Here is a 15,620-nt window from a genome sequence, read left to right as displayed (position 1 = left end):
CTCTCCAGCAAGATTTGCTGTCTGTCAGGGTGCATGTTAGAGATGTCAAGATGAGGCTACCATATCTGATGGATGAGTACTGTCCATTTGTTTTCATTCAAGTTGGGTCTCAGGAAGCTGTGGCAGTAGAACTCCAGAACATTAAAAGAGACTTTACATCCCTTGGAAAGACATTGATCAAGCAAGTAGTGTTCTCTTCTGTCCACGTGATTGGAAACTGGAAAGAAGGAGGAGAATGGGTCCGGTAAATTACTGGCTATGTGGATGGTGTCATGATCAGGGCGTAGGGTTCTATGACCTTGGACAGGCCTTTTGAGAAACTGAGCATTTGGGTACTGTTGGGGCAGAAGTGTTCTGAGAAGCAAGCTGGCTGGACTGATTACCAGGGCTTTAAACTAGGTTCAGTGGGGAAGGAGGTGGAGTTCTTTGTTATAGGAAAGGGCCAGGGAATGCTGTCACTTTAGAAAAGTGTGTGTGGGGGAAATGCTGAGTCATCCCAGAGGTTCTCATGAGAAGATAACATTGCTAACAGTCTGGCTCAAGTGCCTCTACACCAATGCACAGTCTGAGAAATAAGCAGGAGTTGGAAAGATATAATAATAAGGGACATCTGATAGTTGGGGTGTACTACAGGCTGCCTGTTCACAGGGAGCCTTTGCATGAAGCCTTCTTGCTTTGATTGCAGTGCTGTGCTCACAGGCTCTCATCTTGTTCAGGGATTTCAACCACATGGAAAGCAAAATGGTGGGCTGCAAAGCAATCTGGTAGACTCCTGGAGAATACTGATGATATCTTCCTGCTCCAGGTATTAGACAAACCAACCAGAGGAGAAATGTTTCTGTATCTGGTACTCACCAACAGAGATGAGCTCAATAAAGAGGTTAAGATTGAAGGTACTCTGGGCTGTAATGACTGTGTCCTGGTAGAGTCTGTGATCTAGAGGAGGATGGGCCTGGCAAAAAGCAGAGTCAGCACCCTGAAATTCAGGAGAGGAAAATTCAAGCTATTTAAGGAATTACGGAGATCCCTGGGAAGCTGCCCTAAGAGACAAAGGAGTGGAGTGAAGCTGGCAACTCTTTAAGGAGAACACCAAAGCCCTCTGGCTCCCAGTATGAGAGAACAAGCAGGGGAAAAGGCAAACCAAAGAGAGTAACTCTCTGATAAATGAGAAGGGAGAACTGGCAACAACAGACATGGAGAAGGCTCAGGTACCCAGTGAGTTCTTTGCCTCAGTCTCTACTGGCAGACAGGCTTCTTGTCTCTCACATCTGGGAAACTCACATCCCTGAACTCATCCAATCTCAAAATCAGAGCATCTCAGCAGGTTGAGAAAGGGAGCCAGGAGACCTGCATGGTTAAACAGGGAGCTGCTGGGCAAGCTCAAATGGAAGAGGAGAGTTTACATATCATGGAAGGAGGGGCTGGCCACTTGGGAGGAATATAAGATTGTTATCAGAAGATGTAGGGAGGCAGCTAGAAAAGCTAAGGCCCCCTTAGAATTAAACCTTGCGAGAGGGGTCAAGGACAATAAAAAAAGGATTCTTTAAATACATTGCAGATATAACTAACACTAGAGGCAATGTAGGCCCACTGATGAATGAGGTGGGTGCCCTGGGGACAGAAGATACAATGAAGGCAGAGTTACTGAATTCTTTCTTTGTCTCTGTCTATACTGCTGGAGGCTGTCCTGATGAGCCCCATACCCCTGAGGCCTCAGGAGAAGCCAGGTTAAAGAAGGAGGTTGCCTTGGTTGATGAGTACTGGGTTATAGACCAGTTAAGCAGTCTGGACATCCATAAATCCATGGAGCCTGATGGGATGCACCCGCGGGTGCTGAGGGAGCTGGCGGAAGTCATTGCTAGGCCGCTTTCCATCATCTTTGGTGAGTCATGGGGAACGGGAGAGGTGCCTGAGGACTGGAGGAAAGCAAATGTCACTCCATTCTTCAAAAAGGGCAAGAAGAAGGACCTGGGTAACTATAGGCCGGTCAGCCTCACCTCCATCCCTGGAAAGGTGATGAAACGACTTATCCTTGGCGCTGTCTCTAGGCATATTAAGGAAAAGAGGGTCATTAGAGGTACTCAGCATGGCTTCACCAAGGTTGACCAACCTGATAGCCTTTTATGAAGAAATAACCAAGTTGAAAGATGATGGTAAAGCAGTGGATGTGGTCTATCTTGATTTCAGTAAAGCATTTGACACCGTCTCCCACAACATCCTTGCAGCTAAACTTAGAAAGTGTGGTCTAAACGATTGGGTAGTGAGGTGGATTGTGAACTGGCTGAACGAAAAAAGTCAGAGAGTTGCGGTCAATAGGGAGGAGTCTAGTTGGAGGACTGTGTCTAGTGGGGTCCCTCAGGGATCGGTACTGGAACTACTTACTATATTCGTCAGTGACTTGGATGAGGGAATAGAGTGCATGGTGACACAAAACTGGGAGAGTAGCTGACACTCCAGAAGGCTGTGCTGTCATCCACTGAGACCTGCACAGGCTGGAGAGTTGGGTGGGGAAAAGTTTAATGAAATACAACAAGGGCAAGTGTAGAGTCTTGCATCTGGGCAAGAACAATCTCAGATACCAGTATAGGTGGGGAACTGACCTGTTGGAGAACAGTGTAGAATCATAGAATTGTAGAATCGCTTAGGTTGGAAAAGAGCTATAAGATCACTGTGTCCAAACATGACCTAAACATACTACCTTAACAATCCTCTGCTAAATTATGTCCCTGAGCACCACATCCAAATGGTTTTTAAAGACATCCAGGGATGGTGACTCAACCACCTCCCTGGGGAGCCTATTCCAGTGCTTAACAACCCTTTCTGTAAAGAAGTTTTTCCTGATATCCAACCTAAACTGACCCTGGAGCAATTTAAGGCCATTTCCCCTCATCCTGTCATTAGTGAGAAGAGACCAACCCTGCTCTCACTGTAAGCACCTTTCAAATATTGGAAGAGAGCAATAATGTCTCCTCTCAGCCTCTTGTTCCCCAGACTAAACAGCCCCAGTTCCTTCAGTCTCTCCTCATACGGCATATTCTCCAAGCCCTTCACAAGCCTTGTTGTCCTTCTTAGGACCTGCTCCAGCACCTCTATGTCTTTTCTGTCCTGAGGGATCCAAAACTGAAAGGGACATGGGGGTCTTTGTAGACAGCAGGATGACCATGAGCCAGCACTGTGCTTGTGGCCAAGAAGGCCAGTGGCATCATGGAGTGTACTAGAAGGGGTGTGGTTAGCAGGTGGAGAGAGATTCTCCTCCCCCTCTACTCTGCCCTGAAGAGACCGCATTTGGAGTATTGTGTCCAGTTCTGGGCCCCTCAGTTTGAGGACCAAGGTACTGCTTGAGAGAGTCCAGTGCAGAGCCACAAAAATGATTAAGGGAGTGGAGCATCTCCCTTAGGAGGAAAGACTGAGGGAGCTGGGTCTCTTTAGTTTGGAGGACTCTGAGGGGTGACCTCATTAATGTTTATAAATATGTAAAGGGTGAGTGTCACGAGGATGGAGCCAGGCTCTTCTCAGTGACATCCAATGATAGAGCAAGAGGCAATGGGTGCAAGCTGGAACACAGGAAGTTATATAAATATGAGAAAAAGCTTCTTCGTAGTGACGGTAACAGAACACTGGAACAGGCTGTCCAGAGAGGTTGTGGGTTATCCTTCTCTGGAGACATTCTAAACCGACCTGGATGCGTTCCTGTGTGACCTGGTCTAGGTGTTCCTGCTCTAGCAGGGGGATTGGACTAGATGATCCTTCAAGGACCCTTCCAATCCCTACTATTCTGTGATTCTGTGATTTTGTGGACCTCTAGGTAGGAGCTAGAAGAAGAAAATCCCCCAGCCCTCCCCCCCGCTCAAAGAGAAGAGCAAGTCTGAAAGCACTTAATGAAACTGAACATGTATAAATCTCAGATTACCTCCTTGTCTTGCACATGCTTTGACAAAGTCATCCAGGAGAATCACTTCAGTGATCTTCCCAGGCACAGACATGAGGATCAGCAGTTCCCTGGGTATTCCTTTCTCAAAAATGGGAGTGATGTTTCTCTTTTTACAGTCACTGGGCAACTCACCGGACTCCCAGGACTTTTCTGGTCTAGTCTAATGAGCAAGGGTGAGCTCCGAAGCCGCGGGCAGCTGGCGGGAAAGTTGCAGATGCTTCCCGGCCTTGGGAGTAGGCAGAGTGGGGTGGCGTGGGAAAGCCGGTCGTCGTGGGTGCTGTGGGGAGCCAGTTGCAAGGAGAGCAGGCTTGGCGAGGGAGACATACATAGTTCTGGCAGGCTGTTGGACTTCTTTCTCTGCCATTTGTTTCCATCTTGCATTTTACTGAACTCCAGGAATGAAAACTGACAGAGCTAATATAGTTTCTGCCTCCAGATCTTTCCTTTTCAAACTTTTAGACCTGTGCTGTTCAAGCTGCAGTTCTTACACCCTGGGCCTTTTCTGTAATGGAGTTGTGGAAATTCTGGCAATTTTGGGGTAAGGCATGTGTGTTTTATTTTTTTATTAATAAAGCTGCATGAGAAGACTATGGGGTCAGAATATAACTACTGCAGCATCATTTACATCCCTGCAAGAGAGGCAGTAGGGGAATGCTCCACAAGTAGCAGTGGATCCCCTACCCTACTGCAGCAGTGCAGGGGGAGGGGCGACCTGGGAGGTGATGAATGGAAACAGGTTCCTGCTTGGGATGGCAGATGACCCCCCCTCCTGGCCTTACCCCACCTCCCAAAGCTTTCTTTGTATAACTGATATGAGGCCCTGGAGCAAGAAAGACAGGCAAGTGAAGAAATTGAAGAAAGTCCATCCAGAGGGCTGTCTAGAATGAGACAGTCAACCCCATGCCTCAAGACAGTCTCTGTCAAGAACAAAAGAAGGGTAATGGTCATAGAGACTCCCTTCTGAGGGGAACTGAGGGCCTGGTATGCTGACTGGACCTTCCAGGGAAGTCTCCTGCCTCTGTGGTGCCCGGGTCAGGGATGTCAGTCAGAAGCTTCCTAATCTGGTGCAGCTCCTAGTATTTCAGGAAGACAGTGATGAAGTTGCAGGGAGGAGCCAGAGGGCTATCAAGAGGGATTTCAGGGCACTGGGGCAGTTAGTTTATGGAGCAGGAGCTTGGGTGGTGGTAACCTCCATTCCTTTGGTAGCAGGAAAAGAAACTAAGAGGAGCAGAAAGACCCACCTGGTAAACATATGGCTTAAGAGGCTGGTTCCATCAGAAGTATTTCGGGTTTTTTTGATCATGGGACAGATTATTTGGCGCCAGACCTGCTAGCAATGGGTAGGTACCATCTTAGTCAAAGGGGGAAATGGATTCTGGCTCATTGAGAAGGCTTTAAACTAGGTTTGAAGGGTAAGGGGATAAAATGGCTTGCTAGAGATGAGCCTAGGGGCAGCATTCCAGGGTCAGGGGTGAGACCAGTAGTCCAACTGAAGTGCATCTATACCAGTGCACACAGCATGGACAACAGAAAGAGCAGAAGCAGTGGTCTGACAGGAGAACTATGACCTACTCACCATCACTGAAACATGGTGGGATTGTTTTCATGGCTGGAGTGCTTCAATGGAGGGCTCTAAGGGATAGGCAAGGAAGGAGGGGCGGTTGGGGTGTCTCTCTGTTTATGAGTATTTTGAGTCTATAGAGCAGTCAAGGAGGTTACTGGAGTATGTGGAAGATAACTTCCTGATGCAACTGATGAGAGAGCCTATCAGGGGAAGCATGCCATTGGATCTACTGTTTATGAGCAGAGAAGGAATGGTGGGAGAAGTGGTGGTTGGAAACTGTCTTGGATGTAGTGACCGAAAAATGAATGAGCTTTCTGTTCTTGTTGAAGTAGGGCATGGGAAACTGTACCGGCAGTGAAGACCGAGTCTTGTTAAACACTTAGCCTTCCATGTCTGATAAAGCTAGTTCTCTATTGTTGTTTATCGGGGGTGTGCTCTCCTTTGCCTGTCTCTTCTGCCCAGTGTGTCTAAAGAATCCCTTCTTGTTATTTTTCTTGTTTCTTGCTAAGTTTAATTCCATCTGCACCTTAGTTGTCCCGATCCTTTTCAGCAGAAGTCTTTTCCTGATGGCCCATTTCTCTGGTATATCTAGCACTCTCAAAATGGTATCCATGCTCTGGAACACATTCACTGCATCCCCTAGTATTGTCACCCTCTCCAGAGCCTAAGAAGGACAAATCTCAAGACAGGCTTCCATGGTACTTTATTTTCAGTGGCCTCTGGATTGAGTATGATGCTTCAGTCACTGCTTTTTGAGCCCAGCATCCCAGTCAGCTTTTTTCTTACCTAGCTGTCAACCCATCCAGCCTGTAATGATACACAGTTACTGTGGGAGAGTATTGTAAGACTTGCTGCAACTGAGAGGGATGATACCTAGTGCTTTTCTTTGTTCTCAAATCCAGTTGTTTTATCGTAAAAGGTTCAAAACTAGGTTCATACTGTATGAAATACCATTGTTCATTGTTTCAATTCATCATCATCTTCGAAGCCCAGAAATGTGCTCCAGGAGTACCTTCTTCATGCACCAGTACCTGCTGTGAGTCAAACATCTGGAAAACAGTTCTGGAGAAATGGACTGTGAGGTCTTGGCTGGCAACAAGCTGACCAGCCACACACGCTTGTGGCAAAGAAGTCCAGCAGCAAAAAGGGCTACGTTAGGGAGAGCAGCGTTGTCACCAGCTCAAGGAAGACAGTCCTCTGCTCAGCAGGGTGAGGCTACCTCTGAAGTATTGTTCCCCAGTAAAAGAAAGATATGGACATATTAGAACTCATCCAGAAAAGCTTCACAAAAACAATGAAGGGACTAGGGCATCTTTCGTATGAGGAGAGGCTGGGAGTGCTGGGACTGTTCAGCCTGGAGCAGAGAAGACTCAAGGGGCAAATCTTGTCAGTGTGTAAAACCCAGGTGGTCACAGTCCTTTGCAACCTGTCACAGCTGACCCGGCATGAGTAAAGAATCTGGACTAAATGCTCGTGAGAGGCTGCTTCCAAACATCATGATTCTGTGAATTCATGATTTTTTTGCAGGTACCAAAGTGAAGTTGACCCAACGATTGTCCTTTTCCCTGTTTGAAAGCATATGAAATATTTGCTTTTCTCCAGTCATGTGAGGCATACCGTGATCTCTGAAAGGATTCAAACACAGTAGAGAACAGTCTTGCTAGTACATCAGCCTATTCTTTAAGCATCCTAGAGCACATCCTGTCTGCTTTCAGGTACTTCTCTGGGTTGGGGTGTGTGTTTGTTGTTACAGATCTGTGACTCAGTCCTGGTTCTTCTGCACCTTGAGCCCTATCTCCAGAAACAGGGACCTGAGACTTCACCTGTGAAGGCTGAGGCAAAGAAGACGTTAAGAACCTTAGCCTTATCTGTATCTGCTGATATTGCACCATTTTTCCCTCAGCAGGCCCATGTTTCCCTTGTTTATTTTACTGCTGAGGTATCTTTTCCTGTTGTGATGTCCCTTGCCAGTTTCAAATGCAGTTGAGCTTTGGCTTTCCTGGCAGCACTGTACAATGTCAGAATCCAGGTTGTGCTCCTCTGTACCCTGTCCTCACTTCTGTCTCTCGTGAATGTTATCTTGGTGTGATAGTGACTTTTTTTCCAGTAACTAAAGCCTAATTTGGATTTTCCTGTTGTAGCCCCACTGGATAGCTTATCTTGATAGTTTATTTTTTCTTCTCTTTCTTAACTCTGTACCTCTTAGGAGTCTCGCTTTTTGGTATGTTAACTTTGTTATTGGTGTTCAGGAGTTCACTTCATTTGCTGGAAAAGGACTTTATGCCCTTCAGGAAAGACTTCTCTAGTTCTGTATGCTAGTTAAGCTCTCATTTAAAATTCACATGTAGGAGTTGTGGAGGAGAATAAGGTTCTTCAGTTATGTTTTTATATAAAAAGATTATTTAAAATACAGTGCATTGTAACAGCCATTGTCTCTGTAGTTCTCCTTTAGTTTTAATGTTTGCGTATCTTACAGCTTGGGCTGTGGAAATAGATGATAAATTCTTTTCTTTTTTAAAATTCTGATCATTTCTTTCTTCACCATCTAGCAGAACTTTTCCTTGGGCTCTCTTTCCAGTTTTCTTAGGAACAGAGGTCTGAAGTTGATTAAAAAAAAAAAACAAAAAACAAAACCCAAAAGCCAACAACACTGCTACAGGGCAGAATCACACCATACCAAGATTTGCCTACAGCGCTTTTAAAAAATTGACTTTTTATTTTTTTAAATTTATGGCGACTAAGAAGACACCATAATAAATAATTTTTTAACTTATGTATTTCGGTCTTCATCTTGGCTAGCTTTTACATTAATTTTAACACTAGGTGGCAGCTGAAACATTTTAGAAAATGCTCTTTAGGAGAGCTGCTTTCTTTTCTTCATTGCCAGAAGAATGGAGATTTGTTAACTATGTATTATACTTTTATTTTTAGCAAATAATTTGCTTTATTACTTTCAGTTCTTTTGAAAACTAAAGATCTAGCTTCTATCAGCACTTGTGCTTTTGTAGCGCTATTGTGTAGTTGTCCGATGTGCAGTCAAGGAGAAAGTGTAGTTTTCATTTTAGTAGCCCTGAGAGCATACTGCTTGTGCTTCCTGTGTGATTTCATGGCTGCTTTGAGCTGTCTCGTTTCAGAAAGGAGAGAGGTGTCAATGACTGAAATACATTGAAGGGTAATGCTGTTAACTTTTTCCTCAAGAATGTAGAAGTACTTCTCCTTTGTTTTTTTTTTTTTTTTTTTTGTTTTTTGTTTTTTGGCTGTATGTAATTTTGAATTCATTTCCAAAGGACTTGAGTTGGTCTTCTCTTATTCTATGCTTCAAAGTTATTTTTTCCCCAGTTTTTAATTTTGTCTTGTATGATACTGTGTTTTTGTTTTTGGAAAAAAACAATGTTGATAATACATTGATATTTCTAGATGTTGCTGGGGAGTGGCTGTATGGATTCAAGGATGTTTCAGTTTTCTCAGCCAGCAAGAGGATTAGGGGCTGGGAGAGAACAGAATCAGGACTGCTGACCTAAACTGTCCAAAGGAGTATTCCATATCATATGAGATCATGTGGAAGGAACGTTTGAGACAGGGGGGAGTTCATCATTTGGCCTACCACTACTCAGTGACTAGCTGGGCATCAGTCAGCGAGTGGTGAAGAATTGTTTGTGCATCACTTGTTTTATATGTATATATATATATATATATATATATATAGTTATGTGTTTCAGGGTATGTTTGGATCTGAGTGACAGGATGTCTCAGGAGCAGAGGCAAGCAAACTATGTGCTCAGAGCAGTACCGAGGGTTACGTGTTTTTGACAACACGCACACTCATACGCACACAGGCTTTCATTTTTAGCTATTCCCCATAAGCAGGAAGCAGAAACTCCCTAAGCAAGTGCACTATTACTTACTGACCGTTGAGAGACGGCAAACAGCTGGAAAGGAGAGAGATAGGGAACATGCCGTTGGTGGATTCAATAGGTAGTGCCAGCAGGGTATCCCCTGCTTCAGTGTGCACTTTTTCTCTCTTGCCTACCACAGCCTCTCTCTTGCTTTTATTCTCCCCAGGATCTGCAGGGTTTTTTCCACTTGTATGCTGTACCTGTGTTGCCAGTGTATGATACAGAGCCCAAGAGGAACACCTTCTTGGAAAATGAGTCTTTGCGACAACAAGATAAACTATCAGGGTCAGCTTTCTCTAGAAAACAAGCTATGTGCAGCTACAGCCACAAATATCAGTTCCCTTAAAATTGTCAGAATACTTTGTTCCATCCCCGGGTCATTCTTTAGTCGGGGGCTTTTAGGTCCTTGACACAGTATCTATATATGTAATTGTCAATTCTTTTTTTCCGTTTCTCTGTCTTAGTTTTTTTTTCAACCCATAAATTCTAGTTTTTTTCCTGATTCTCTCCTCCATCCCATTGTGTCAGGGTGTTTGGAATCGGGGATGAGACATCCACATGAAACACATATTCACACACACAGTCATTCAAAGCAAGCATTTAAGTGTTTTATTGCATACATACAGATCTACCAAGAGATCCCACAAGTATGATTAGCCAGCACATCTCAGATTGGATAAGGTGCGGAATTGGTAGGCTCAGGACCTTGCAGGCATCCCCGCAGAGGCAGTGGTGTCCTCTGCCTAAGTTACTTCACCCTCCTGTCCTCCTTACGATATCTTTATACCCTGAGCTGGCTCATGGCCAACACAATAATGCATGGTGCAGTGCAAGGGGGGGCAACCAATCCACGACTTATTGCCAGTGTCTCATTACTCTTATGAAAACACAACCTTGGCCACATAAGTTCCTTCATTGTTTCAGTGTGATTTCTGTGCACTGTATGCTTTGTTCTCCATTTAGGTTTTTAGATTCAGTATGGTTACTGTGGCTGCAGCCGTGCTTGTGACACTGACGATCATTTCGGTTCAGGCATGTAGGCCTTATGGTTACCTTCAGGCAGTCAGACAATCCATACACATCCCTGGGAAGGGAGAGAGTGAGCAGATGACCGTGTGGTGCTTAGCTGCTTGTTAGGTTAAACCACAACAACCTAGCAGGTCAGATTCTTTAAAAAGAAATCTGATGTGTTTATTGTATGGTACCATGCCACCTAATGATCATCAGCATCCATTGCAAGCTGTACAGACTGGATGATGTCATACAGTGTACCAGAAGTCTAGTCTCAAATTCATGCACTGAGTCAAGATGTGACTGGAGGAAACCATGGGAAGCAATGCAGTGTAATTACCTCTCCTATGAGCACAGGCTGAGGTGGGGCTCTTCAGCTTGGAGAAGAGAAGGCTCTGAGTTGACCTGATAATGGCCTTTCAGTAGCTAAAGGGGAGCTACAGGAAAGAAAAGGGCCAGACTCTTTAGCAGGGTTTGTGGTGATAGAACAAGGGGAAATGGTTTCAAGCACGAAGAGGGTAGATTTAGGTCGGATATAAGGAAAAAATCTTTAACAATGAGGGTGGGGATGCACTGGATCAGGTTTCCCAGTGATGTAGTTGATGTCATATCCATAGAAACTTTCAAGGCAAGGCTGGATCAGACCCTGGGCAACCTGAATGAGCTGTGCATGTCCCTGTTCATTGCAGGGGAGTTGGTCTAGATGACCTTTAAAGGTCGCTTCCAACTCGGAGGATTCTATGATTCTGTGAGGTGCAAGATAAAAATAGTTTGGTGGGCTATAGCCTCTAAGTGACACCATTCCTGGCACATTCTTATTTTAGTTTTGCTTAAGCATCCAATTATTCTAGTATAATTCTTTGAACTGAAGATAGAGCTAATATCTTGTCAGGACATCTAGCTGATGGTGTGGTCAGCATCTAAGAAGACTGATAGTACAGACATACTGTATGAAGTATAACTGTCCTGGGAAGTTGAACAAGTTTGTTGAAAAACTTAAGATTTTTAAAAACTAGATTAACACATTAATTGTAGTAGAAAATGTTAGAACGGTGCTTAGATTTAGTTTTTTGTCTCTACATGTGGATTCTGTGAGCCTCCCTAAGTGGCCGTGGAAGAGGACGGACAAAAGAGAAGATAAAGAGAGAAAAGAAAATAAGAAAATATCAGTTAACTTTTACAAGCACAACAAATGTTGATTTGTGTTTCACACCCTTTTTTGTAGAATTGGCCACCTATTTTAGAATTAGAATATGATACAGCTAAGGTTGCTGGGCATTCCATCAAATCTATGTAACCTGTTACTAGTCTGTCGCTGGGGCTACAAAAATAAAAATCTGCTACATTTACACATCTTCATTTTTTATTTTTTAGCTAGAAGTAAGCTGAATGAATGATTGGCTCTGGAATTAGTAGGTACATAAGGCTTCTAATTATTTTTAGGGTTGTGGATAAGGCAGCAGTAGCTAGGAAATTTTATAATAGATGTAAACTGTAAATCCAGTGATGATTTTTTTTCTTTTACTGAAATTGTTCAGTCACATTTGACCCCACAGCACTATACCTTGGCATCTTTCTGTAAACATGGAAATATTAAAAGTTCTCTAGCTGGCCTAATTATATGCGCTTTCCCAGGAATGCAGAGGCAGCCCCATTCTCAGTTGTTATTTTTAGTTTGAGTGTTTGAATGTATTTTTGCTTAGTTCTCCATCTAGTTAAGTAAGAAAAAGGTTTTTAATTATAAGGGAAGTGAAGCACTGGAACAGGTTGTCCAGGGAGGTTGTGGTGCTCTGTCTCATGGGACATTAAAAGTCAGGCTGGGCAGGGCCCTGAGAAACCTGAGGTAGCTATAGATGTCCCTGTCCATGTCTGGGGAGTTGGACTAGATTACTTTTAAAGGTCCTTTCTGACTCAAACAATTTTATAATGGTATGATACATAGGTCACTCCAAAAGTAATGCCTCCTATTTATTTCCATGGAAACTGCAACTGATACAAAGAGCACAGTAACACTTTCAGAGAGCAAATTCCCAGCTACAAAATGCTATTTTTCAACACAGCATTAGCTATGCATTTTTGGCAGCAGTGAACAAAAGTCTGCATGCTATGCTTGTAAAAATCTGCATCAGGAGAAGTGCACCAGGAAATCATGTCTTTGCTTTAGAGATAGGAAAGATATTTTGAAATACCCTGTGCTACTTATATTTAAGAGTATAAATCATCTTTCTCTGATGTGATGGAACAGTTTAAAATTAAAGAATACTTTTGCTTCCTTGGTGGGATTAATTGAGGTTTTCTATTTTCTTTGGTGTTTAAGCTCACACAGAATACTTCAAAACAATGATCTGAAGTAGAAATATTTGAACTCATGCTGTTGTAGGGCTGCATGAACTGAGCTTTTAAGAGATAGCTTTTAGTCTTTGAATGCAGTCATGAAAACTGATATAGCAGAAATGCTTAGTCACAGCCTGAAACAGTGATTGAGTACCTGGTGGGAATGCAGAGCCAACCCAGGGGAGTTGCAACGCACCTGAGTGACTGAAAAAGGTGGAACCAGGATCTACCCCTTTCCAGACCTCATTTAAGGGTTGGCAGCAGAGCTGAGGGCATCTATCTAGACATCCCTGCATGCCAGCGGTCATGAAAAGGTAAACAGTTTTTTTTTCTCCTTTGTTTATGTGTTATGTGTCCATGGTTGCTGCATCTGGGCTTATTGTCATTTACTGTAGTCTAAGATTGTGCCACTCTGCAGTTATTACTGTACTTTCCATCACATTATAGCATTACGACTGGCAATATAGCAATTCCTAAAATCTCAAGTAATACCTTCTGTTGATTTATTAAAACAAAATGTGTATTTGAACAAAAATGCATGTTCTTGGTAGCATGGTGATTTGGACTTTGATTGACAAAGAAATTCCATATGTAACTCTGTGTGGGATTTTTTTTCTAATTATGGGGTCATTGTCAAAAACAAAGAGCATGTAGAAGAGTAGCTGATTCTCTGTAGATACATTTTCTTTTGCTTTTCAGTGATCTGTAGATGATTTACCTGGAGTGTATGCAAACAACCTTAAGCATGCCTTGTGTTGTCCTTCTTATCTATCACCTGCCTTCTGGGCATTTCATTCTTTCACAGTCAGTTGTACATGTACAGAACTGTGGCATGGAATCATAGAATCAACAAGCTTGAAAAAGACCTCTAAGATCATTCTTTCCAACTGTCTCCCTATCAACAATATTTCCTACTAAACCATGTCCACCAGTACTACATCTAAACACTTCTGAACACATTCTGATATGTAGAGATTTAATCCCTCTATGACCCCAGCTTTACATGGAGAAGAACAGAATTATTCTTGTGCTTGACATCTCTTATCCAGCTAGGTAAATTCTAAGAATTTAAGAAGAATTACAGACAGAAGGTAAACTTCATAACTATATGATAAAGGAAAACAGCTTTGTGTAAATCTTGATGTTCTGTTTGGTGTAGGTAGAAAGCTAGGGAAAGCCGATGGGGAAAGTTCTCTTATTTGTATTTCTTTATTAGAGATTCTAGATCGATGTGTTTAGTGTTTTAAAGCCCTGCAATTAGTGACTTTTTAGTGTGCTCTTTAGTTTGAACACTCATAGATATGTACATGAGAAATGTTAAACATGCAGCCATTGCTTTTATAATCTTCCCAAAGGATAAGAAATCTCAAAATTTGCTGTTTAAATTTAATTAGAGTCTTTGTATTTCCTAGGATGAGCCCCTGTGATGGTGTGCTTCTTTTGGCCAAACTATACAATATGACTGGGTCAACCATCTTTCCCCATAAATAGTGAGCAGCTGAGAGCTCCTTGAGTTTTCTTGCACAACAGTTGGCTGTATGACAGGATCCCCTGTTGAGAAGGGAAACCTCTTGAGAAGTGCAGAGATCTCTTACACCGTAACATCAAGCTGCTTTGCAAATATAGGTACTTGGTAAGGGACTAATAGCTTTAAGATTCTTAAGCTTCGCTAAGACTATCTTTGATTGTGCACATGTAATCCCTCAGACAATAAACCATTAAGTTTGGGAGTGGGACTGGATTTGGCTCTGCCTGAGCAGCTTACCTCTGTGGTTCAAGAAGTTTAGAAAGCAAGGGGCTCTACTCTGAACCACCGTGTGACTCAGTGATAGGTTCTCCTGGGTGAATGTGTTTAACCCTGTCTTCTGTGCAGTAAATAATCAAATGTACTTTGTCATCTTGAATCTTGTTAAGTCACTGTCTTATTTACACCTAAGCTTTGTTAAATCACTGTGTTATATCAATAAATATGTTACTGCTTCTTTCTCAAGAGTGGAGTGTATAGTTTCTGTCTGTAGCAGTCCACTGATGTGTTCCATTTCTTTTATTTCCTCAGTGCCTTTTTTAATTGTTGTGCTTTAAAGAAGGAGACATTCTGAGATTGAGGTTATCTCTTCTCATAATTATAGTAGAATCAAATGCAAGTCAGAATTTCTGAACTTCCTTTAGAATTTATTCCAAAGACAAACTTAGAATTTCCTGGGAATTAGCTTTTACTTTGCATCATAATACAATTTGCAAAAGAACTGTTTTGTTACCTGGAATTTAAGCTGCAATGACTTGTACAAATAAGATGGGATGTTTCAGGTATAAGTGTATGAAAAGTGCTAAGCAGATTAAAGCAATTTAGTGTTGCAGAATACAAGCTCGGTTGGATTGGAGAGCAAATACAAGCATCAGGACTAGTTGGTGGGATGAAAAACCTTAGGACAAGTTAATCAATCAGGTTTTAATAAAAAAATAATAATTATATTACTGGCTTTATGTAACCAGTATTTTGAAAATTTCCAATATTAATAATTGCTACAAAAGCACTAGCAATCTTCAGTCAATTGATTTGCATATTCAGTTGTAATACTAATTAAGAATGCTTACTTTCTGTAAGATGGCAGAGTCATCTTCAGTATGTTTTGGAAAAGTTCACTGCATTTCAGCAAATTCTGTTTCTAAACCATATAGAAATTCCCCCATAATGGGAATCTTTGTCCCACCTTTTTTGTATTTTATACTTTTTGGGTATTAGTCTTAGCTTGAGAGGAAAGTTTTGTTTTGCTTTTTAGTATTTTCTCTGTTGTAATCAATTCTATCTGATTGATAATTTATTATAGATTTAGTGTTTTGTCTACCAGAATACAATTATCGTGCAGTTTATATTATTAATTCC

The 15,620-nt window shown here is 42.4% G+C and overlaps 1 protein-coding gene across 10 annotated transcripts in view; it reads left to right on the top strand.

Annotated features, from left to right (window-relative positions):
• TSPAN9 (tetraspanin 9) overlaps positions 1 to 15,620 on the top strand; it is a 163,236-nt gene that overhangs the window by 22,744 nt on the left and 124,872 nt on the right. For 2 of the 10 annotated variants that reach the window (XM_090148279.1, XM_090148261.1), the window contains exon 2: positions 12,864 to 13,050. The exons of 6 other annotated variants lie outside the window; for them this stretch is intronic. Coding sequence is in view for 1 of the 4 variants with exons in the window: in XM_090148233.1 (XP_090004359.1) it covers positions 4,095 to 4,104 (10 nt within the window). In the remaining 3 variants the exon portion in view is untranslated. Of the gene's footprint in view, positions 1 to 4,065; positions 4,105 to 12,863; positions 13,051 to 15,620 lie in introns of those variants that run through there. 2 more of the 10 variants (XM_090148233.1, XM_090148246.1) reach the window with 2 other exon arrangements.

This window comes from Phasianus colchicus, chromosome 1 (genome assembly GCF_987193195.1).
Source record: "Phasianus colchicus chromosome 1, bPhaCol1.hap1.1, whole genome shotgun sequence".
Taxonomy (NCBI): domain Eukaryota; kingdom Metazoa; phylum Chordata; class Aves; order Galliformes; family Phasianidae; genus Phasianus; species Phasianus colchicus.
The sequence above is the reverse complement of the archived record's forward strand: the minus strand, read 5'-3'. Positions and strand labels throughout refer to the sequence as shown.